We start from the raw sequence: 20,743 nt of genomic DNA, 5'->3' as shown, positions 1-20,743 counted from the left end.
TACTGTGAAAGTATCGAAACACTCAATCCACAGGGAAATACACACAGCCCGTATTCAGAAACTCTGCATTTGAAACAAGCTGTCAGGATTTCTGCCCATTCGTGATGTCACAAATATACAATATTTAGACCCTTTACACAATTTTTTACGTAAACATTCTAAATGTGTCCAAGTTTATTCCTGGTTGCAGTGTATGTGAATGTCATCAGCTGACAGGAAGTACACATGGACCCAAGCTGTCAAATTTCCCCACGGGGATCAATAAAGCTGTCTATCTATCTATTGTAGGTGGACCAAGACATACTCAAATCCATTGTGCACATTCTTTAGTATTTATTTCACCAAGGCACATATTTCACATTGAGGCCAATCAGTGTGTGGAAGAGGCATCTTGATGTTACAACAATAATTTAAATGGTATAATAATAGTAAATAAGAATTAAAAACTGTATAAAAGTACAAAAAGATAGGAGACTTGCTCCGCTGCAGCACAAAATAAATAGTTCCACCAAGTTACTTAAATAAATAGTCAATACTGAAACAAATACTAGAATAGAAATAAACAAAAATGATAGTGATAAAGTTGGTAAAGTCGTCTACATTATATTGTAAAAATACAACATAATACACAAAAGCACTGTATACAACAATTTACATTCTTGTACACTTATGTACACATGTACAGAACATAGTGTCACAATACATAGTATTTTAAGGCTTTGGGTGTTTAACTAACAAAAACAAACTTTTCTACCCCAAAGCACAGGTTTAAAATCAGCCATCTCACTCATCCAAGAGGCTAATCCTAACAAGTTTGTGCAAAGAATCTAATCAGGTCCATCAGTGCTCAGCAACAGGGCACATTCATACAACTTTACCACAACGTTAAATATGCCTCCTCATGCAGAACGCGAGAAACAGGCAACGACAATAGAGACTGTGGTACAAAAGAAAGCATTCTCTTCTCTTTGGATACCATTTTGACATTTTCAGATAAATAGAATTTCAATTAAGACGTGGCACGTTTAACATGGTTAGAAGATAACATTAACATCTTCTTCTTTAAGGGCACTGTAAGTGAGCGATAGTGAACACCTTGGCTGTCCCATATGTATGCTACATCTACTGGAAGAATTATTGGCTAAAGAAATACACAAAGTAGATTAAGTTAGTTTAAACAAAAAAGCCAGGAAGTGCTACTGTGTTTTTTTCATGAGGATCAGTGAGACACAAGACAAAAAGAAAGATTACAGAGACGTGGGCAAAATAAATTCACGTTAAATACAGAAATAAAGATGAGAGTGACACATTACAACTTCAAATAAATAAAATTAAATAAATTACTAACAGTCAATAAATAAATAAATACATAAATAACATGGTCATGAACAAGGCCTTTAGGGAGAGTTTGGGGGAAATGGTGACATGATAGTCGTAGTTAAACTGGCAGTTTGCTTTATCGTGATGGTTGTAACTGGCTGCAGTATAGCTCATCCTTATTGGCTCCGGTGGAAACACATTCTTCAACACACGTGTCATTGGTTGACATTTGGGCCTGTTTAAGGGATGCTATTGACTACAGTGCACACTGACATGGTCCTAATTCCCCTTTGGCTTGAGGCGGGGCTCCATGTATCCTCACTGGCTACGCAGCCGAGTAGTTGAGAGGAAAAGAACGAATGAGCTTGGACCGTCATTGTACTGCAGACACTTTGGGCTTGAGGGTGATGAATGCTCTGTACGCCCAATCGCAGAAGAGCTTGAAGTGTTGAAGGAGCTCATGGCTGGACTGTAGGACATCAAACTGATAGGGGAGCTGAGGGGGCAGGGAGGGGGTCGCCTGAGTCAGCCTCGGTGCTTCGACTCTCAGCATCTGTAGGAGAGAAGACAGATTAGAACAACCATTCATTTATCACAGAGTAAGTGAGACAAACTGAGAATCAAAAAGGTGGAAGCTTGGCTCTTTACCTGACGGTGCAGCAGAGTGATGAGAGATTTCATTTCTCTGATCATCTCCACCAGCTTGGGCAGCGCAGGGTGGTGGTGCTTCTTTGAGACCTTGTTCAGCCACTCAAAGTGGTGCTCGTACAGCTTCAGGTCGGCGTGCAGCTGAGAGAGTGTGGGCTTCAGCTGGAAACAACACACACATACTTTTAGAGACTTGGGTGTGGCAAGATGTAACCGTGTGGATAGAAACAGACAAGCCCCTCTCCCTTCACGAGCACACACACACACACACAAATACATTATCACAGCATTACCTCAAGATTGTTGAGGTCATTGGCTGATCTGTTGCTCATTTCTGGCAGAGACCTGAACCTGTGGGGCTCCACATCTGAGTCAAACGCATGCTCCCTCTGAAAGAGAAAACAAGACACAGAGCAGCCCCGTTAGCAATTTACATCAGTGCAATTTAACTCGTCCCGAGACAAGTCACGGCAACATGAGGAAAGTATTAGTCTAGCACCTCGATTGGATGACTTGTTTTCTGCGCTTAGAGACAGTAGCTCTCACTGAAGGGAGTGTGGTCGATCGGGTCAGTGTGAGTTCACCCACATTCAGCCTCCCCAAATGTCAACAATAAGAGCAAATGACCTTAACCCACAGGATGTTTTCTACAGGGAGCGAGGATAACAACATATGCAGTGACTAAGAAAGCTCCAAGTGGGACAGACAACACAGGGCTGTGGGGAAACTCCAGGGTCACAACTATAAAAAGAGGGAATGACGCAGTACCGCTGCCCAGCTAAGAGTTGAGTTGTAAACTACGTCCAGGCAGCAGGTGTAGTGCTCTTCGTGGCCACCAGAGGGGGGTAAACAACCTGACTGCAGGTTTATAGAGTTCTACCTTTACAAAGGCAGCTGTGCTCATCGGTAGTATGAAACATGTTCAGTAATGAATGGGGATAAATGGAGATGACTGATGTGGCATGCGTCACTGCCAATCAGTAGAGGAACATAACAACATTAGGATGATGAGTGCTGAGAAATGTTTAGTGTAAACAGGTTGTGCATGTGTGCTTAATGCTTCCTTAACCTGTTGTGAAGTGTTTTCCGTGCCCCACTGTTTGCCTCCAGTTGTTTGTGTTGATGTTTTTCGGGATGAATGTGCCGCATTGTCTCGCATGTCTCTCCATCAGCCTTTCGTAAGAGCTCACTTATGTTTGTGGTCCAATGTTTTGTCTCTGTTGCTTTTGTCCCCTTCCATCCCTCGCTTCCTTCCCTACCCTCTCCTCACTCCCTCTCTCTGTCTCATACCAGGTGCACAAAGCACATGCAACATCTCGTGCACATGTGCATGCTTGCACACACATATACCGCTGGCTTGTCATCTAGTCGGCTCTCTGATCTCTTCATCTCTTGTGGTTTTCGCTCCATCTTTCTCAGCCTTTAATTCTCCCTCTTATCCTCCTTTTCTTGCTCTCTCCATCACAGATCATGACCTCACCCTGACAGAACTTAGCACCCAACCTTTTTCTTCCTGAATGCAAATACTGAAGTGTGATAAATCTTTCTTGATTTTTATCAAGTCACTTTGCTGTGGCGACCGAAGGCAAAACACTAAACACCGCACCTACACAACCATGACTATTTACAGAAACCTCAATGCACACGCACACACACGGCCACAAAAATGCATGCACACAAATGCATGCATATACACATTTGCAGCCATACTGTATGCATGCAAACACACACACACACACACACACACACACACACACACACAAAGTTGCGTCGGAAAACTTATATAGACCTATGTGTGTACACTCTTTAAAGCATCAGTTTCATTGCTTTTTTGCAGGGACTTTCCATGGATTCCCGTTCTATTTATCTTTCCTGACTTTCTCCTCTCTTTAGTGGAATTCCACACAATAAGGGAAAAAAAATTAAAAATAAATCTTCCATGTTACTGAACACTGTCTAATACTGTCCCCATCACCCTTTGATGATGCTGGTGTGTTCACATCTGGACCCCAGGTTACTGCTACACAATGGCCTGTAACATTGTTTTAAAGCAACAAAACCACACACACACACGCACACTTCCTGAACACTATCTACCGGCCAAGACTAGAGAGAGTATGTGGCTATTTTTGATTTTATCCCCTGAACAGAAGAGTTTAAAAGATTTGCATAATGCAAAAATAGAATCTAGACCAGTCATGTGTAACCAAAGATCCACAGATATGATCCCGCTGTCTTTTCACCTGTTAAAACACAGCGTTGATACACGATCACCAGCTGGAGCCAACTCTTGGCCGTGTTCTCGAATCTGATTTTCCTACCTACTTGACTGTCAACAAAATAAGATTCGGAGCCAGCGTTGTCGGTACGGTGCACATTTCATAAGAGAAAAAAAACTCCTCCAACTCCATCCTCACTTCCACCGTCTAGCCGCAGAACATAAACATGTTTCTATGTAAACAGGCCAGTGATATATACTTTGCTGTCATGTCACAGACGGTATGTTCAGCTTAGATGGAGGCAGGTGTTGATGTGTAGTTTTGAATTAGTCTTAATGGGAGAACTGACTCCTTGAACTTTATGTTTCTCTACCCCCTTTGACATCACGTATCCTGCATCACTGTACAGTAAATGTGTGTTTATTCTCCAAATGAATTCCATAAAACTTGATATTTATGTCATTGCACCTTCACTGGCCTGGCAACCAATCTTCCAGTCAGGTGAGCATGGCAGACCAGGAGGTTGCTGAGTCAGACCAGTATGGATTAAAAGTGAGATCACTCAGTCAAATCTCCCCTGAGGCTTTCTGCTGCCCTGATCTGGTGTAACACATGCAGCCAGTGTGTCACCAATGAAAGCAGCTTAAGTCAAACGGAAGTCCCTAAACAAACCTAGTAAAGTTTCCACAACAGTGCTATACCTAAAGTGGAAGGTAACATTAACACCAAAATCCAATGGGTGATGGGTTGAAGCGGAGCACAAATATAAATCGCTATACAAAAAAGATATTTTTGGGAGGTATATGTTTGAGGAAGAGTTGTGATAAGGGTTGGTTTATATCTACTTTTTAACTTGTGGGTTGTAAATAAACTTGGGATGCTGTTCATATATTTAATTTGGGATGTAAATAAATCTGGGATAGTTTATGTATTATATTATATTATCATTTTTATGATACATGAGCTATTAGAGGAGAAGTGAGAAAGGGGTAGGGAAATATAAGCTTTACTTCTACCTATATTCCTTTCGGACACTATTACTCTTGTTTTGTCTGTTATTATTTTGTATCTGTTTTTATTTATTTTATGTTCGAAATAAAGTCTTTCATTCATTCATTCATTCATTCATTCATTCAATTAGGGGGAAGATCAATTAAGATGCATCCTCTTCCTCACACCAACAATTCAATTAGCACAGTCATCATCACTCTCCTCCAATCAATAGCAGTGATTGGAAAATCACCATGACGACATCATCACTTACCAGCAGTTCCTGGGTGAGCTTCATTAGGTTTTTGGTCTGATTGGACAGTTTATCCATGTCAGTGGGTCTCCTCTGCGGTACCGGAGAGGCAGACGTGAACACCGGCAGATGAGCCAATAGCAGCGAGAAGAGGAGCGACGAGGAGGAGTCGAGCAGCACTGTGAGGAGCAGAGAGAGAAACGGAAGCAATTAGTGGAGAGGCGCTGTCATCTCGCCATAATGATAATGACCTCAGGCCACGGCTGTCAGCTCCAGGGGGAAGATATTGCACCATAATATAAACAATAAGCTCCAGACTTGGCAGAGGACTCCTCAGCTTCAGTGTCAGAGAGTCGTGTTTTCACAGGATGCATTGCAAATCATTAAATCATTAAAGCTTTGACACTGAATAGCACCATCACTCCTTCTTCTTATACCATAAGCAACTTGCAATGAATGCTGCTGATTGTCACACCTGCAACTGGATAGGTTAGGTGAGTTGGTTGGTGGTATAAAATTATATAGACCCAGCCAGGGCAACTCTCTTTAACAGTAAGCTCATTCATTCTTTTTTCCTTTCAAGTTCAAATACAAGGTAGACTAAGTATTAAAAGGGAACCACAGTGGTGTTGAAATGATGAATGCTTGATAATTACAGGTGAAACCACAAGAATCGCAGCCAGAATAACACTGCAGGAGCATCTTTAAACTCCCTGTCCTAGGGTAACTCTTAGAATAAAGTTGTCCAAGACTGAAATGTCATAAGAATAACACTGCAGGAGCATCTTTAAACTCCCTGTCCTAGGGTAACTCTTAGAATAAAGTTGTCCAAGACTGAAATGTCATAAGAATAACACTGCAGGAGCATCTTTAAACTCCCTGACCTAGGGTAACTCTTACAATAAAGTTGTCCAAGACTGAAATGTCATAAGAAAGTCAGTTAGAATTGAATCTATATTCATAAATAATTTTACATGAACTATAAAAACAGCTGTTAACAGTCACACATTTAGAAAATATGGAAATACAATTTTTAAAAAATGGCAATTAACAACTAAAGCAATTATGAATTAAAACACACTCATACAAGCACTTACATTTCATATTTGGTTCGGATCCAAGGGGACAGGTAAAAACCAGCAAAAAACAAACAAATAAATAAATAGAAAATTAATAAATAAACTGGAACTCCGGAAATTGTCACGTGCTCCTGTTTCTTCTTCTTCTTCGTCTTCTTCTTCTTCTTGAGAGTCAGAGAGGAGAGAGGAGGAAAGTTGAGGATGAATGAGAGAGAGAGGAGCAGAGTGATGACTGAAGCACTCAGACAGAGAGAGGGAGAGAGAGAGAGAGTTGAGAGAAGAGGGAAAAGTAAATCAAACTTTCAGTCTGTTGGTAAAGTTTGAGATGAGCAGTCTTTATGAGAGTGAGAGAGAGAGAGAGACACTTGGACAGTGTTGAGAGAGAGAGAGGCACCAGGAGTGCAGAGAGGGATGCGAGTTGTGGTAAGTCCAATTTTTTGCGCGCAGTGAAGTGTTTAGGCTTGTTTAAAACTTCCTTTATAAAGACGTCGGGCCTATGACACATCGGCAGTGACTCACTTCATTCATAAAAACACACACACACACACACACACTCACACACACACACAGACACACTCTCTCTCCTCTCTCTCTCTCTCTCTTTCCTCCTCCCCTCCCTGCTGCCTGTCTCTCTGCGAAACTTAAAAAAAAAAAAAATGTTCCGTTGTTTTTTTTCTGTTTTTTTCTTTTCCTCTATCACTTTCTCCTCTGTCCTGTCCTGTCCCCTATCTCCAGCACTTCCTCTGTGTCACATCTACCTGCTCCAATCACTCCCATCTATACCTCTTTTTTATCTCTCCATCTCCAAATCTCTTCTCTCTCTCTCTATCTATCACTGTGCAGACTTTTTAAAAAGCCCATTGTTTTCATGTATCAGCATATCTTATGCAACCATGTATCTCTTTTTACAGCCTTTCTTTTTCTTATTCGTGCTGTATATTAAAGGGTGAAATGTCACAGAAAGTGTTATTTAATTTATGGCAGAGCCTCTATTAGGCTACACATGCCACATTCCCTGTATCATAGCTAATACGCGCAGCAAACACCTTTTCTCTCCCTCCTTTTCTCACCCCTTGCTCCGTCTTTTTTTTTTTTTTTTTCAGAGCCCCTCCTGAGACAGCAGCCTGTTATTTCCACTGCCCCCCCACCCACCTCCTTCTCTCTTTTTTTTCACTCCTTCTCTCCCTCTCCAGGGTGAAGGAAAGAGTGAGGAGTGAGAGACGGATAGGAGCAGGAGAGAGGTGTTGTCCAGACCAGAAGGGGCCTCTGAAAGTGTTGCATAGAAACAGTGAGCGGACACACACATATATATATATATATATATATATACACACACCACAGGACATTAACACGGACACACACGCTTGAGGGGTGGGAGGTGGTCGGTGGGGTCAACACACACACACACACACACACACACACACACACACACACACAACATGCACATGGATGCACACACACGACACGCGCTGTCATAGAAAAACATGCAGCTCTAATAAACCAAAACACACCAAAGAGACGCGTTGTAGCTCAGAAACATGCAGAAACATAACAGAGTACTGTACACACAGCAACATGATTTCTCTCTCACACACACACTCACACACACACACACACACACATGTAGAGTGGAGCAGCCTGGAAACACTCAGTCAGGTGCAGTAAAGCGTGGCCTACTGTTGCAAAGGGCAAGAGTGAGTTTTCCAGGCATCACAGGGGGACAGTTGATGCATCATACTGTACATATACTGTATATCAGAAGGGAGTCAACGGGTGCATTTACATCCACCTGTGAAAAACTGAGTGGAAACGACGAAAATGCGGCAAGAAACAAACAAAAATGCCATATTTCCATCATCAGGGCCGCAGGGGGGCGGCTGGAGTCGATCCCAGCTGACATTGGGTGAAGGCGGAGTTCACCCTGGACAGGTCGCCAGACTATCACAGGGCTGACACATAGAGACAGACAACCATTCACGCTCACATTCACACCTATGGGCAATTTAGAGTCAACAATTAACCTGCATGTCTTTGGACTGTGGGAGGAAACGGGAGAACCCGGAGAAAACCCACGTTAACACGGGGAGAACATGCAAACTCCCCACAGAAGGGCCCCAAGCCGGGTTTGAACCTGTGACCTTCTTGCTGTGGAGTGGCAGTGCTAACCACTGCATACTGCATACCCATATTTACATCATATTTCTACATTTTTCTTCCCACCGCTTAAAGTTCAACTGGCGCTCCTTTAATTACGTCTTCTCGTTGCACCCTCTTCTTCTGCAGTAGTATAATCAGGGTGTCAAATACCTACTTTGTCACGGCCATTGGCGTTCGATACCGCCGCACAAGGCACCCCTGAGATGCACCGGGCTTTCCATTAACTACAATGTAAACAGATCTGCAGCAATATTAAATGCTCAGAGAAAGAGCTGTGGTGACGTAGTTTAAAGAGCAAAAAGACACACGCGGTGGGATGGGAGTGGAGGTGGATGGACATAAGACTTTCATTCAGGCGACCGCTGTTCATGTCCTGTTCATTAAGTTTCACTATCACATCACAACCAGCTGTTAGTTTGTGTCCCGTGTTCACAACGTTCAGTTTCATTTTCACTTTGCAAACGTAGTAGTTTTAAGCCCAACCATGTTGTTTTTCCTTAGACCTAACTATACCTTTCCTAAACCTACACCAAGCTGACGGTCGGCCATCGGACAGTCAGCATGTTGAATCGACGGTGGAGCCCGTCGGTGAGAGAAATCACTCTGATTGGCGGTTCAGCTTAAACTAATCAGTGCACAAGAAGAGAAACGAACGTGAGGAAAGCAAGTCAACTAGTAAAGTCAAGAAGAAAAACACAGAAGGCTCATTTTTCATCTTCATCTCATCTGATCATTCAAATACACAGATGTTTTCACAACGACATGGCCATCTGGAATGAAGCTGAGTGGTGAGTGAGAGGGGTGTGAACATTGTTGGCGAATGCCGCTTTGTTTCATGTACGTATCATAACAACAGCTTGTATATAAGCCGTCCTTGGTCTTCCGGGTTCCCTTTTTGAATGATGTATACAGACTACCGCCGCCTGCTGGTGTGGAGAGTTATTTCATCTCATGCAGGCGCAGAACGTCCATGCTAACTGGCCGTCGGCGGTGTGTTGGTGTGCAACTTGACGGCCAAAACAAAGGTGACGTGAGGCGACGCAACAGGCGGCCTTCGTCGCTGCTAGTTCTCTGATGTCGGGTTGGTGTGTCCCCAGCTTAAAGCTTAAGTGATGACGAGGGGCGTGACAAAGCGGCAGTATGTGATGAGTTGGGATGAGATGGTGTTGCAACTGACTGGAGAATCAGCACTAGGTACTGCTTATCTCGATGAACCAACTCCTAACATTCACACAACAGTAGTAGATGGAAATTTCGCACAGATTCACATTTGTTTGGCAGATTTTCTGAAAATTTGGTTCAAATTTGCGCCACATTTGGACAGAAACCTGACTACAGACACGCACACACACACACACACACACACACACACACACACATACACAGAGGGAGAGTGAGAGGGAGACCAGGGAAAAGGAAGAAAGAGTTTTGAGTCTGGGTGTGAGATTAGGAGACCCTCATTCACAGACATACACTCATGGCGTGGTTAGAAAATAATTAGTGGTGGGCCTTGTATGCGCACAGTCACACACTCATACACAAATACACACCGAGTTGCCAGTCCGGTGGTGGGCCTACACAGACAAACAAACACACGCCAAATGATGAGGGCCTGGTGGCAGCGAGTGGGTGGGTGGGAGTTGTTGTGGTGAAAAAAGGGGGTCATAGTCTGTTTTCTCGGGTCAACAGTAGAGAAGAAAAGCAGGAGAAGGCGGAAAGGAAATAGATGAGTGAGGTTGGACGTAGGGAGATATTGACACACTCGCTCTTTTTAATTTCCCACATCAAAGGGTCGTTTGAAGACACAGCTGGGGAGAGAAGAAAAGAAAAAGTGAAGTTAGTCACTCTCCCTCATTCCCTCTCTGGGCTGCCTCTCATGATGGGGGTCTCCTGGGTGGTTCTGAAGCACACAGTCTTCTGTTAGGCCGTCCGCCAGCGCTGATCACTCACACTCTATGACACCGGCGTGGGTGCCCTTTAAGTGTGTGCGTCTGCGGGAGAGTGTGTGTGCGCACGTGCATAGATGTCAAAAATGAAAAAGGGTTATGTATCTTTGTTTGGACTTTTGTTTTTGTGTGCGACAGAGCGAGCACACACTGGCGCATGCCCGTTGGAAAAGGGGGAATCCAGGGTTTGTGTGAATGGGTGTGCGTACAGTATACGTGTGTAATTATGGGTATGCGGTGGTATAAGTGCGGTGTCTGTATAACGTGCATGAGCATCAGTGTTTGTGTGTGCGTCTGTGTGTTTGTGTGTGGCCTTCATATGCTACCCATTACATCACCAATCTGTGTAAACCACCATAGGAGGAGAAACAGAGTGAGACACTCAGACTACGACCTCAAAGACATCAGAGAGGAAGGGGAACCTGTGACAGGGCTCGCCAGGCCTCTCGCTGCCAGACAAACTTTACTCACACAGGCTTCACTCAATTCGCTCATGCTTTACACTCGGTTTCCTGTGCGCCATGGCATGTATTCACACATTATTACGCAGGCTTCAAATCATTGGAGCGCCTCACACTCTTCGCTCACCTTTGGCCGGGCTGTTAATCCACACAGTTGCTCGATTCATTCGTTTACCACTTTAAAAAGTTTGATTTAAACAAATTCAAAACCCTCTTCTGCAACTGTGTTACACAGAAGGCTCGTATGGATAAGGCTATTAAGCCCTATAAGAATGATCACATAGTTTGTATAAAAATAGAATAAAAAATAAATAATCAAATTCAGAATGAGTATTAATGTAATTTTCTAATCTAATGTGATCAAGTCTTCGTCGTCTGGCATCATCATTTTCGTGACCAAATTTGAGAGTGATCTGGTTAATCTGCTAAGAGTAGTACGCCAAAATATAGCGATTGTAACTTCCTGTTGCCAGTAGGTGGTGCTATGACTATGATTCAGAACTGGCCTGTCTGCAGGTCGGGACTCCATCAAACGTATGATATTTGTAAAATATTCGACCATGTTGAGTCGAGTTACAACATTTTTTTTTTCATGGCAATACATCAAAATTCGCTGTGGCGGCACGTCAACACCGTTCAACGAAAAATCCCCATCTTCATATCGAAGCATCATCAAGGTCTTAAAACATTTCTGACTTAATTTGAGGTCGATCTGATTGGCACATCAAAGTACATCAAAGTGCAAAACATGTCATTTCCTGTTGCCAGTAGGTGACGCTCTGACTGTGAGCCAAAATGTGCATGTGGATGCCCCCAGGCAGAGACTGTTATCATGCATGGGAAATTTACAACAACTTATTTTTTTATGGCAAAAGGAGCTTTTTTGCCTCCACGCCACGGAAACATAGTTCCACAAAAACTCAGGATTTTAAAACCTTTTCAAGTACAGTGCCTGGAAATGGTAAAAATTGCCATAAAATTGCACAGTCAATTCAAAATGTCTGACTTCCTGTTGGGTTTGGGGTATACCTCTGAGAGGCTTTTTTAAGTCTAGATACATATGCCTACCAAATTTGCAGAGCTAGAGGCTTTCAAACGTTACTTTGACGGGGCGGCTGTAGCTCAGTGAGTTGAACGGGTCGGTTTGCGGTTAGATTCCTGACTCCTACTGTCTGCATGTCCTTGAGCGAGACACTGAACCCCAAGGGTTAGGATATGTATGTATATGACGATTCTAATAAAGTTTAAAAGTGTGTAGGATTTGGCGGTATCTAGCGGTGAGGTTGCAGATTGAAACTAACTGAAGCTGCGCCGGCCGTGTGCCAAGCATGTAGGAGAAATACGGTGACCGACGCAAAAACGCGAATGTCCTTCTCCAGAGCCAGTTGTTGTAAGAGTATCGCAGGTCATTTGGAGCAGAGGCAGTGCTTAGAGTGTGCGTGTGTACTAGGGAAGTGAGTGGTGAAGCAAGAGAGAGAGAGTGGCAGCGAAGGGAGCGAGTAAAGTTATCGACTCCGGCCCAAGCCGTTCTGGGCTTCTGTAGAAACATGACGGTACATGGCGGTCAACTCCGTGAAAAGAGGACCTGCTCCGTATGTAGATAGAAACGGCTCATTCTATGCTAACGAAAACACGATTCTTATTTTCAAGTGATTATACACTAAAGAAAACATAGTTATGAGTATTATATTCCATTTCTGACAATAGATCTCCCGAAATGCTACACACTGGTCCTTTAAGTTTCAGTTCATAGTTTATTTATCTGACAAGGAAGAGCTTGAGCATGAATGAATTTTTTATGTTGGGGGTTTTTTCTTCACTGTGTGCTTTAGTGTGATTGTGGTTGTAGTCTGATCATGAGAACAAACACCAAATAAGTCCATTCAGACGATGTGGGTTTTCCCGCAAACGTTAACCGTGGGTTAATTTCCACATCCAGGTGGGTGATAAAGTAGCCTTGTTGATTTTTAGGGTTAACTCTCATGTTCTGCTTACCTCAGAGTGTCGTATGTAAACAGTGAATATGTTGACCGTGACGCAACGCTAGCTCCGATGGTAAAAGGGATTATGGGAGAAGGAGTTGTAATAAATTCATCATTTTTATATTGCACCCTCATTTCCTCTAGGGAATTCCAGCAGGGCTTGAGTAAACAAACGCGGAGATTACGTTCAAAGGGAAAACCAAAAGGTCCGTCCTTTTACTGTTAATATTTACTCTCCTATAACAGGACACTTTCAAGTTTCCCCATGACCTCCTCCACCTCCTCCTCTTCTTCCTCTCTACTCCGTCATTCTGTCCCCCCATTCATTCTCTCCAGCCCGCTGCCAAGTGCGTGACTCCGGCTGGGTATCCTATCTGGGGGAATCGTCATGGTAACGTTGCCCTAACTCGCTCCCCACCACCATCGTCCCCCCCCATACCCCTTCTCCTCTACGCTTGCCCCCTTACTTCAACCTACGTCAGAGAGCAAGTGAGTGTGTTAATAGTTCAGGGGGGGTGGGAGAAATAGTGACACACAGAAGGGGGCTGCGATCATTGGGCAATAAAGTGACGTCTCTGACTCTCTCTTCCTCGCTGCCGGTGATCAGTGTTAAAGTGCTGTTGTCCTCTTTCAAATGGATACAGTATATATGACAGGAGACCCTCCTCTCAAACCCCCCCTCCATCTCCGCTCCGCTGGCGAGTCTTTAGTTGACAAAACTCCCCGTGGACGTGATTTACAAATTATGCGTGTCAATTGCTCTCTTCCTCTTCCATGTGAGCGGCCCACTGGGAGCAGATATGGCTGTTGTGCATCTGTTGCTTTGCCTTTTTTTTTATTAGACCATTAAAGAGGGACATTAACCAGCATCATTACTGCAGGTTTCCTCAGCTCACAGAGCCGAGCAAAGGGCAGGATGCCGGGATGAAAGGAAGAGCATGAGGCAAACGTCTCTCCTGGCAGAAACTTGGGGGGAGCAAAATGTTTAAATCAGCGCTCTATTAAACACACGTTTACGAGGCTCATTTTGTTTGGAAACCAAACTCTATGGTACGTGACAAAACACTGCGTGTGCGTGTGTGTGTGTAACAGTCAGCCGAAACCCTCTCCCTCTCTGACTCCGCGTTGCTCACCTGCTCATGTTTCCCTCTCGCTCTCGCAGTTTTTGCGTCTGCCAGCGAGGAAATCTCTGAATGAACTAGTTGAAGCAATAGGTCACAGACAGAGTGTGAGAAGGAGAAGAGGAAGGAGAGAGAGGGGTGAGGGTGGAGGAGGGGGGGGAGGCGTACAGCGGGAAGCAAGCAACCCACGCAAAAAGGAACTTTTTACTGTGCAAACACTCTTTCCATCTACCCTGCTTGCTCCCTCCATCTCAGACTGGTGTTAACACGGTGGAGAGCCCAGGCCTGTCTCAGAGCTCCCGCTCCTCTCACCGCCATTCTCAGTCGCCCTAAACATTCTTTCCTCCCCTGTCATTGCGTGTCCTGTCTGCATCCCTCTCTCTCTCTCTCTCTCTCCATCTCTTCCTCCTTTCAAAGTGCTTCCCCTCTCACTTTCTCTTTCACACACTCACTCGCTTCCACTTCACATCCCTCCCTTGTTTTCTCTGGTGCAGTCTGGTGCGCAGGAGGATCAATGAAACATAAACAGAACAAGCTTTTACAACAATCAGAGCATACTGTATGTAATCAAGCTGTGAATTATTGTTATCACTTGGCTGCAATATGTCTGCAACGGTGACCCCCGTACAGGACTGTAGAGGACAGCGAAAGTGACGGTTCTGCGTGCATTCCTCAGCGTGCACAATAGTTATCCTGGAGACATTACTTGTGCATTCCCTGTCTCTTCGTCAGTGTGTGTGCGTGAGTGAGGTATACTGTATCAGAGCTGACCACTACTTGCCGGCGCGCCGTGCGTCTGCGTCTGCGTCAGCCACACACTGAGCCTGTTGTCGTGTTATTCTACGGAAGCTGAGAGCTGCTGACAAATGCAGGGGAAACGGGAAGGGGCGTGTGTGTGTGTGTGTGTGTGTGTGTGTGTGAGAGAGAGAGAGAGGGGGCAGCGGGGCCGGGAGAGACGACGGGGAAAGAGCGAGGGGAGCGGGAAGACAAAAGGAAGAACGCTTGTGTGACGTCGCAGTTTGACTTTATCAACGTGACGTGACCTCAGTCACATGGGGGGAGGTTGCCCTTTTGCAGATGGATGGACACACACGTTTACACACGCAAATTCACAGAAACACACATGTGCTTACGTCCGTTAGACAGTTCATGCCAGCGTTTAAAACGATTTATAACCCCCTGCCCCCCTTCAACCTGCTGTTTTCTGTGAATGCTGACGCACATCAGGCCCCTTCATCACGGGCCATTCATTAAATTAACGCTCATTACACGCTGACAATCGTAAATCAACCTCCCTCAACAATGATAGCAGATAACACAACTTATAACAGCGCACGACGGGCAGCTGTATTGATTCTGCCGTCGTTTCCGCCAACCACTTCCTGTGCGTCAGCCATGCCGAGTGTGTGTAAATTTCATCATAAACTGAGTGCAAACACAGGAAAGGAAATTTCATATCCGCATGCTGTCACTGTTTATGTTTTGAAACAGCGTACGGACATCAGGATCGGGGATTACAACAGTTTGGAGACAGAGTGCATTTGAACATGTTTGGGAATGAAAAAGACTTCTCTCCACATTCAGTAGGCTGCGCTTTGACCGCACAGGGAGGGGAGGCGGACCTCAAGTTCACTGAAATGTCAACTTTGGTTTGAAGTGACTTTGACTCGAAGCGGTGCAAACACGGCACAGAAGATACACTGTCTTCCTTTTTTAGGTTGAAGTTTCTGCAGTTGTTTTTTTTTTTTTTTGCATTCTCTTGCAGAAAGAAAACATTTACTGTAAATGTTTATATAAACTGTGGACTATCTATCCCTCATCCTCCGCGGGCATCTTATCTCAGGAATAGCACGAGCAAGATATGGAAGTAATGTGTTTGCGTGCATTCTTCCCAACCACCATTATCTCCAGCTGACAAGTCAAAGTCTGACTGCCATCTTTTACTCATACAGCTGCAAGACCTGTCACAGTTTTGGTTTTACTTTCTTGACCTTTATTTATTGTGGGAACTCACAAAAGCTTTGTTTGGTGTGCACTTAGAGAACCACCTTTATCCTTGAAGGGCTGTGACTAAGAGGAATGACACGAAAGTTATTCTAATCTTTCTAGTCTTGTTCCCAATGTTTATGTGCACTTTGACCCCCTGCTGTTCCCAATTAGCCGCAAACCGCTCCGTCGGGAGACGTTTAACTGAAACATGTAAGGACATGTCTTCTTTTATCAATAACAGTCTGTGAGTCAAGGTCTCAGAAATGAAAACTATCCAGAATATTCTATTTTTGGCACAGAGTTCACACACGTTGCCATTACGCCCCCACCGCCACTGTCTTTGTATTTGTCCCGCTCCCTTTTCTCCCCGACTCCTCGTCCTCTTTCTGTTCATCAATCACGCTGTCCACTTTCATCAGATGGTCACAGATGGATGTATGAATGGTGTCAGTTGGCCTCAGCGTCTGCCTTGTATTACAGACGCCCTCGCATCTGGCCGGACCCCCGGTAGTGCCAGGAAGCATGCCAGGAATGCGAGGAATGGCCCGGCGAACGATAAGAAAGGAAATTCCCCCCTGCAGCAGACTGGATTAAAAGCCCAGAAACAACAGGAGCACAAAACAATCACTGGGGAGAAATAAGAGGGATGACGACAAAGAGTGGGACGGGAGGGGATGGAACAGGACGCCTGGACAGACGTAGGTCTAGGGTTGACACTAAGACAATAAACACGGTGACAGAGGCTATCCTTGGAAGAGTGATGACGAGGATGGGATGGTGACACGTGAAGAGAGGAAAGAAAAGGAATGGGATGGGATGGGTTGGGATAACTGGAGGGAGATAGGTGAGACGGTCATGGAGAAAAAAGAAAGTGATGCTATGGAAGAGAATGATAGCGAGACTTAAAACAGACTAAGGGGTGTTGGGCGACAACTGTAAGACAGGAAGAGGGATACAGATAGATGCATGTCACATGAAAGACTTTCATCCGCCCCTGATTGGGTGACAGTGAGTGGGACGAGGAGGAGGCAGATTTCTGACTGGTGAATCTTTGGGTTTGACTGACAGCACCTCTTTATGACTCACTGACCCGGCTTTTCTACCGTCTCCCACACTGTACCATCTGCACAGGCTTTTCAAGCTCAGTTTGAAACACAACATTTGCCAAAACCCTGATCCAGATTAGCTTCCCCTCTCTGTAGTGACCTACCAAATCTGACGTCTACTAACAAGCAAAGTCTACATCCCCCTTTTGTCTGGCTGCTGGCGCTGATTTGGGGGCAGCCAGTCGGTAATTGTTTTGAGCTGCTAAATTGCACCAGGAGGTATTGGATTACCTACCACCAGGGCAGTCCCCCTCCCGTTCTCGTTTCCCTGTTTCCCCTGGATTACATCAGAGTTTAGGCTCCTTCATCTGTGAGTAAGCACATACCTCACAGTCAAAGGGAGGCCAGAAACATGTCTAATGTGTTACAACAGAAAGGTGGATGATGGGATATATGGAGGAGGGCAGGAAGTGTAAACAGTCCTTCCTGCACATGGTTTTCTATTCATCTCCAATGAAAAGATAAGAGATGTAGAGGAAGGTTGATGGTGATCTAGTTTCTGTTTGTGCATGCCAGTATGTGTGTGTGCTTATTGTTCCTATCTGGCCTTAACCCAGTCTTTTTCTGTATTCAGATCATAAATAATGAACCCAGAAGGAAATGAAACATTATCCATATAAAACTCCCCAGGGTGTCTTATCTCGCGTGACAATGATTCATTCCTGTAATATCATGATCACAGCGTAGGCCTTGGCCAATTGCAATAACAAAATTGAGATATATAAATAATATTCCGGCCACAGTCTGGGCTTCTTCTCTCAAAAAGCTACGTACTGATTAATCTTCAAAGTCAAACTCATTCTTGCATGACAAAGCAAGTCCCGTAAGTCGCCACTTTCCCAGGTCAGATCAACATTGTAAAGCTCAATAGAGAAGTGCAGAACAGTGTGAGGGGCAATCCGTGAGACTTTATTTGTACTTTACGGTGCGGTTGTTCAGAACAAATTGGGGTCAGAATTTGATCCAGAGAACGTGGACAGTTCTGCCTCTTTCTCTCGTACGTTTGGGTCAAAACCTCCGATAATGACTTTGTGCGGTTCCCTGGCTTTTCGACCCATCTGAAACAGCTGACACAAGGCAGATAGGTGGGTGTGTGAGTGAGTTTTGAGGTGAGGCAGTGAGGCAGACAAGGAGAGGTAACTCTGTTTTTTTGGTAACTCCATTAAAACGAACCCCTGGGAGGTTTGGACGACTGACAGCTGAGGTGGAGCCCGGGGCAGCCAAGCAGGAGTGAGAGTGTTTTCATGTGTTTATGTGTGTGTTTTCCTTCACTACTGGGGCTTATATATACGGCTGCAGGGCTGTCTCTCAGGTCCGCAGCTGGGTATGACGGGGGTTCACTCAGGGGTATAGATACCGGCCCCCGGGGACGACCTGTGGAACACCCCCGTTATCCTCCAGGGTCCCCCGCTACCCTTCACCTCCAATGTGCCGAATCAGTGGAAGGCAGAAACCCAGAGAGTATCCCTGACACTAATATGGAAAAAAGCCTGTTTGGAGCGAATATAAGGGCAAATATTATTCTTCCTGAGCGTAACCACGGCGAGCACCTCTGACCTGGCAGTGAAAGTGCTGAAACAAAAAGCCCAAAGACTTTTTCTGCTCCATCAAAGGAGAGCAGCATAAAATAAACACGGCCATCAGATTACCACGCTGAACACGGGGCCGCGTTAGCCCGCGCCGGCTGCCCTGCCGCCCAACCCCATAGCTCTATGGGAGTTAAGTGTGGGGTCCGCTCAGTCAACACCATGACGCAAAATGGAACAAGCCTCTGACAGAAGCCCCAGGCTGATGGAATAAGGCCCCTACCCACAGGCCCACAGGCCCCCCGGCCCGAGAGAAACATACTGAGCGAGAACGAGAGAGAGAGAGAGAGAGGCAGGAAAACGGGAGGAAAGGAGGGAAAAGGTAGATGAGGGCATTTTGGAAAAGAGGAAAAGACCACCAGTTCCAAATTGGTGGCTCTGGCCGAGTCCCAAATTGAAAAGCACACACATAATAAACGCTCCGCTGCCCCCGGAGAACCAGCAGCAGCAGCAAGGCCAGGACAGACAGCCGCCAGTGGAGAGAGGGCCGGGGCAGGGCAGGGCAGGGCAAGGCAGGGTACGGTGGTTGGTGGTGGTGGTTGTAGCTGCCAGTGAGACTGTGAGGCTTAGCTGGCTAGTCCTACTAACAGTGGACAGCCTCAGCCCGGTGGATCTGACCTCACAGGGGTTCTTTTATATCCCCGCGTGTGCCTGTGTGCATTTGTGTGTAGGGGCATGCATGAAAAAAAAAAAAATTGTGTGTTTATGTGTGCATTTCACGTTCGGGTGACGTAACCAGGAAAACAGATCTGGCCCTTGAGGAGGCTTTTCTCTCGACCTTTTGGTCATCTCACTGAGGCCCCGCTGTCCATCCACGAGTCGCCCCATCTCCAACCTCAGCCACAGTCTGTCGTCTGTCTGCATCTGACTGATTTCCCTCTGACCTTCTCACCACTCCTCGTCTCAAACCTCTCTCAGATTCCTACACCCCCAGTCTGTCTTTTTGTCTGTCTGTGACCTAACAGAGATTCCCCTGCTCCCTTGTTTCCTTCCTGGACTTAGCCCCGGAGCCATGCACAATATTCCACTAGAGCTGACTCTCTGGTGACTAAATATTTTCAATCTGAGACCCAAAATGAGAAACCTAGCTTTATTTCTTAGGAGCCAGACTCATAAAAGTAATATTACCCCCCACAATGCAGGTCCCCACTGGCATAAGAGACCAGATGTGGTAATATTTGGTAATGATGACTCCTTTGGACCCTCACACTTTCCCCTCCGATTTCCTGATAAAACATGTCTCACAACCTCCATCAGTGGCCCTACAGTCATTACAGTATTCTGCCCTTTTCCCCCTGACGTACAACTTTGAAAACCCTCCTTATACTTGCGGCTTTAGGATGACGCAGGGCTCAGGTAAAGTGCTACCAGATCACAAATAGATACTGAGGCCGTTTCCAGGTTGTAGCTGTTAAGTGTTAAGTGTGAGAGCCATGGGCCCTTTCTGCTTTCCTGAAAATGACTCCTGTGTGTAACAACAATGAACACAATCACTGTGGTCCGCGGGGCCTCACACCAGCAGCATTGCATTACCGCGCTCGCCTCCCTACTGTTCTCCTTTTCTTTTCATCCTCCTCTCTTTTCTCCTCTGACTCAGCTGTTTTGTAGGAAACTCCGTCTCTTTGAAGAAGGGGAGAATCTTTCATTACTCGACAGCATGGGCGAGAGAAGGAGATGATAGGGGGAGAATGACTGCGCCATTGTCTTCGCCCTCCCCTCCCCTCCGTCCACCAATGATAATTGTGTTGAGCTAATTACAGAGAGCTGCTACAACAGGTGTGGAACTCTGCACCTGGTTAAAGAAGTAGTGTGTGTGTGTGGTGTTTAGTGAGAGAGAAAGAGGATTGTGTGTGTGTGTATGACTATGCGATTCTGGGTGAAAGTGT

General features: G+C 45.3%; 1 protein-coding gene across 1 annotated transcript; it reads right to left on the bottom strand.

Annotated features, from left to right (window-relative positions):
- Nucleotides 1-314: 314 nt before the first annotated feature.
- On the bottom strand, nt 315-6,965 carry il11a (interleukin 11a). The gene is made up of 5 exons (XM_074653374.1): nt 6,528-6,965; nt 5,452-5,609; nt 2,262-2,357; nt 1,969-2,130; nt 315-1,873 (listed from the first exon to the last, which is right to left on the bottom strand). Exons 1-5 carry the CDS (start codon nt 6,532-6,534, stop codon nt 1,694-1,696), a joined length of 603 nt encoding a protein of 200 aa, XP_074509475.1. The 5' UTR covers nt 6,535-6,965; the 3' UTR covers nt 315-1,693.
- Between the last annotated feature and the right edge of the window lie 13,778 nt (nt 6,966-20,743).

The sequence above is a fragment of the Sebastes fasciatus genome, chromosome 12 (assembly GCF_043250625.1).
Source record: "Sebastes fasciatus isolate fSebFas1 chromosome 12, fSebFas1.pri, whole genome shotgun sequence".
Lineage (NCBI taxonomy): Eukaryota > Metazoa > Chordata > Actinopteri > Perciformes > Sebastidae > Sebastes > Sebastes fasciatus.
The sequence above is the reverse complement of the archived record's forward strand: the minus strand, read 5'-3'. Positions and strand labels throughout refer to the sequence as shown.

Excerpts from the sequence above, each read along its gene's own strand:
- il11a (XM_074653374.1), bottom strand. Across the intron at positions 2,358-5,451 it reads AGCTCACCCAGGAACTGCTG|AGGGAGCATGCGTTTGACTC; the intron begins GTAAGTGATGAT and ends TTTCTCTTTCAG. Across the intron at positions 2,131-2,261 it reads ATGACCTCAACAATCTTGAG|CTGAAGCCCACACTCTCTCA; the intron begins GTAATGCTGTGA and ends TGTTGTTTCCAG.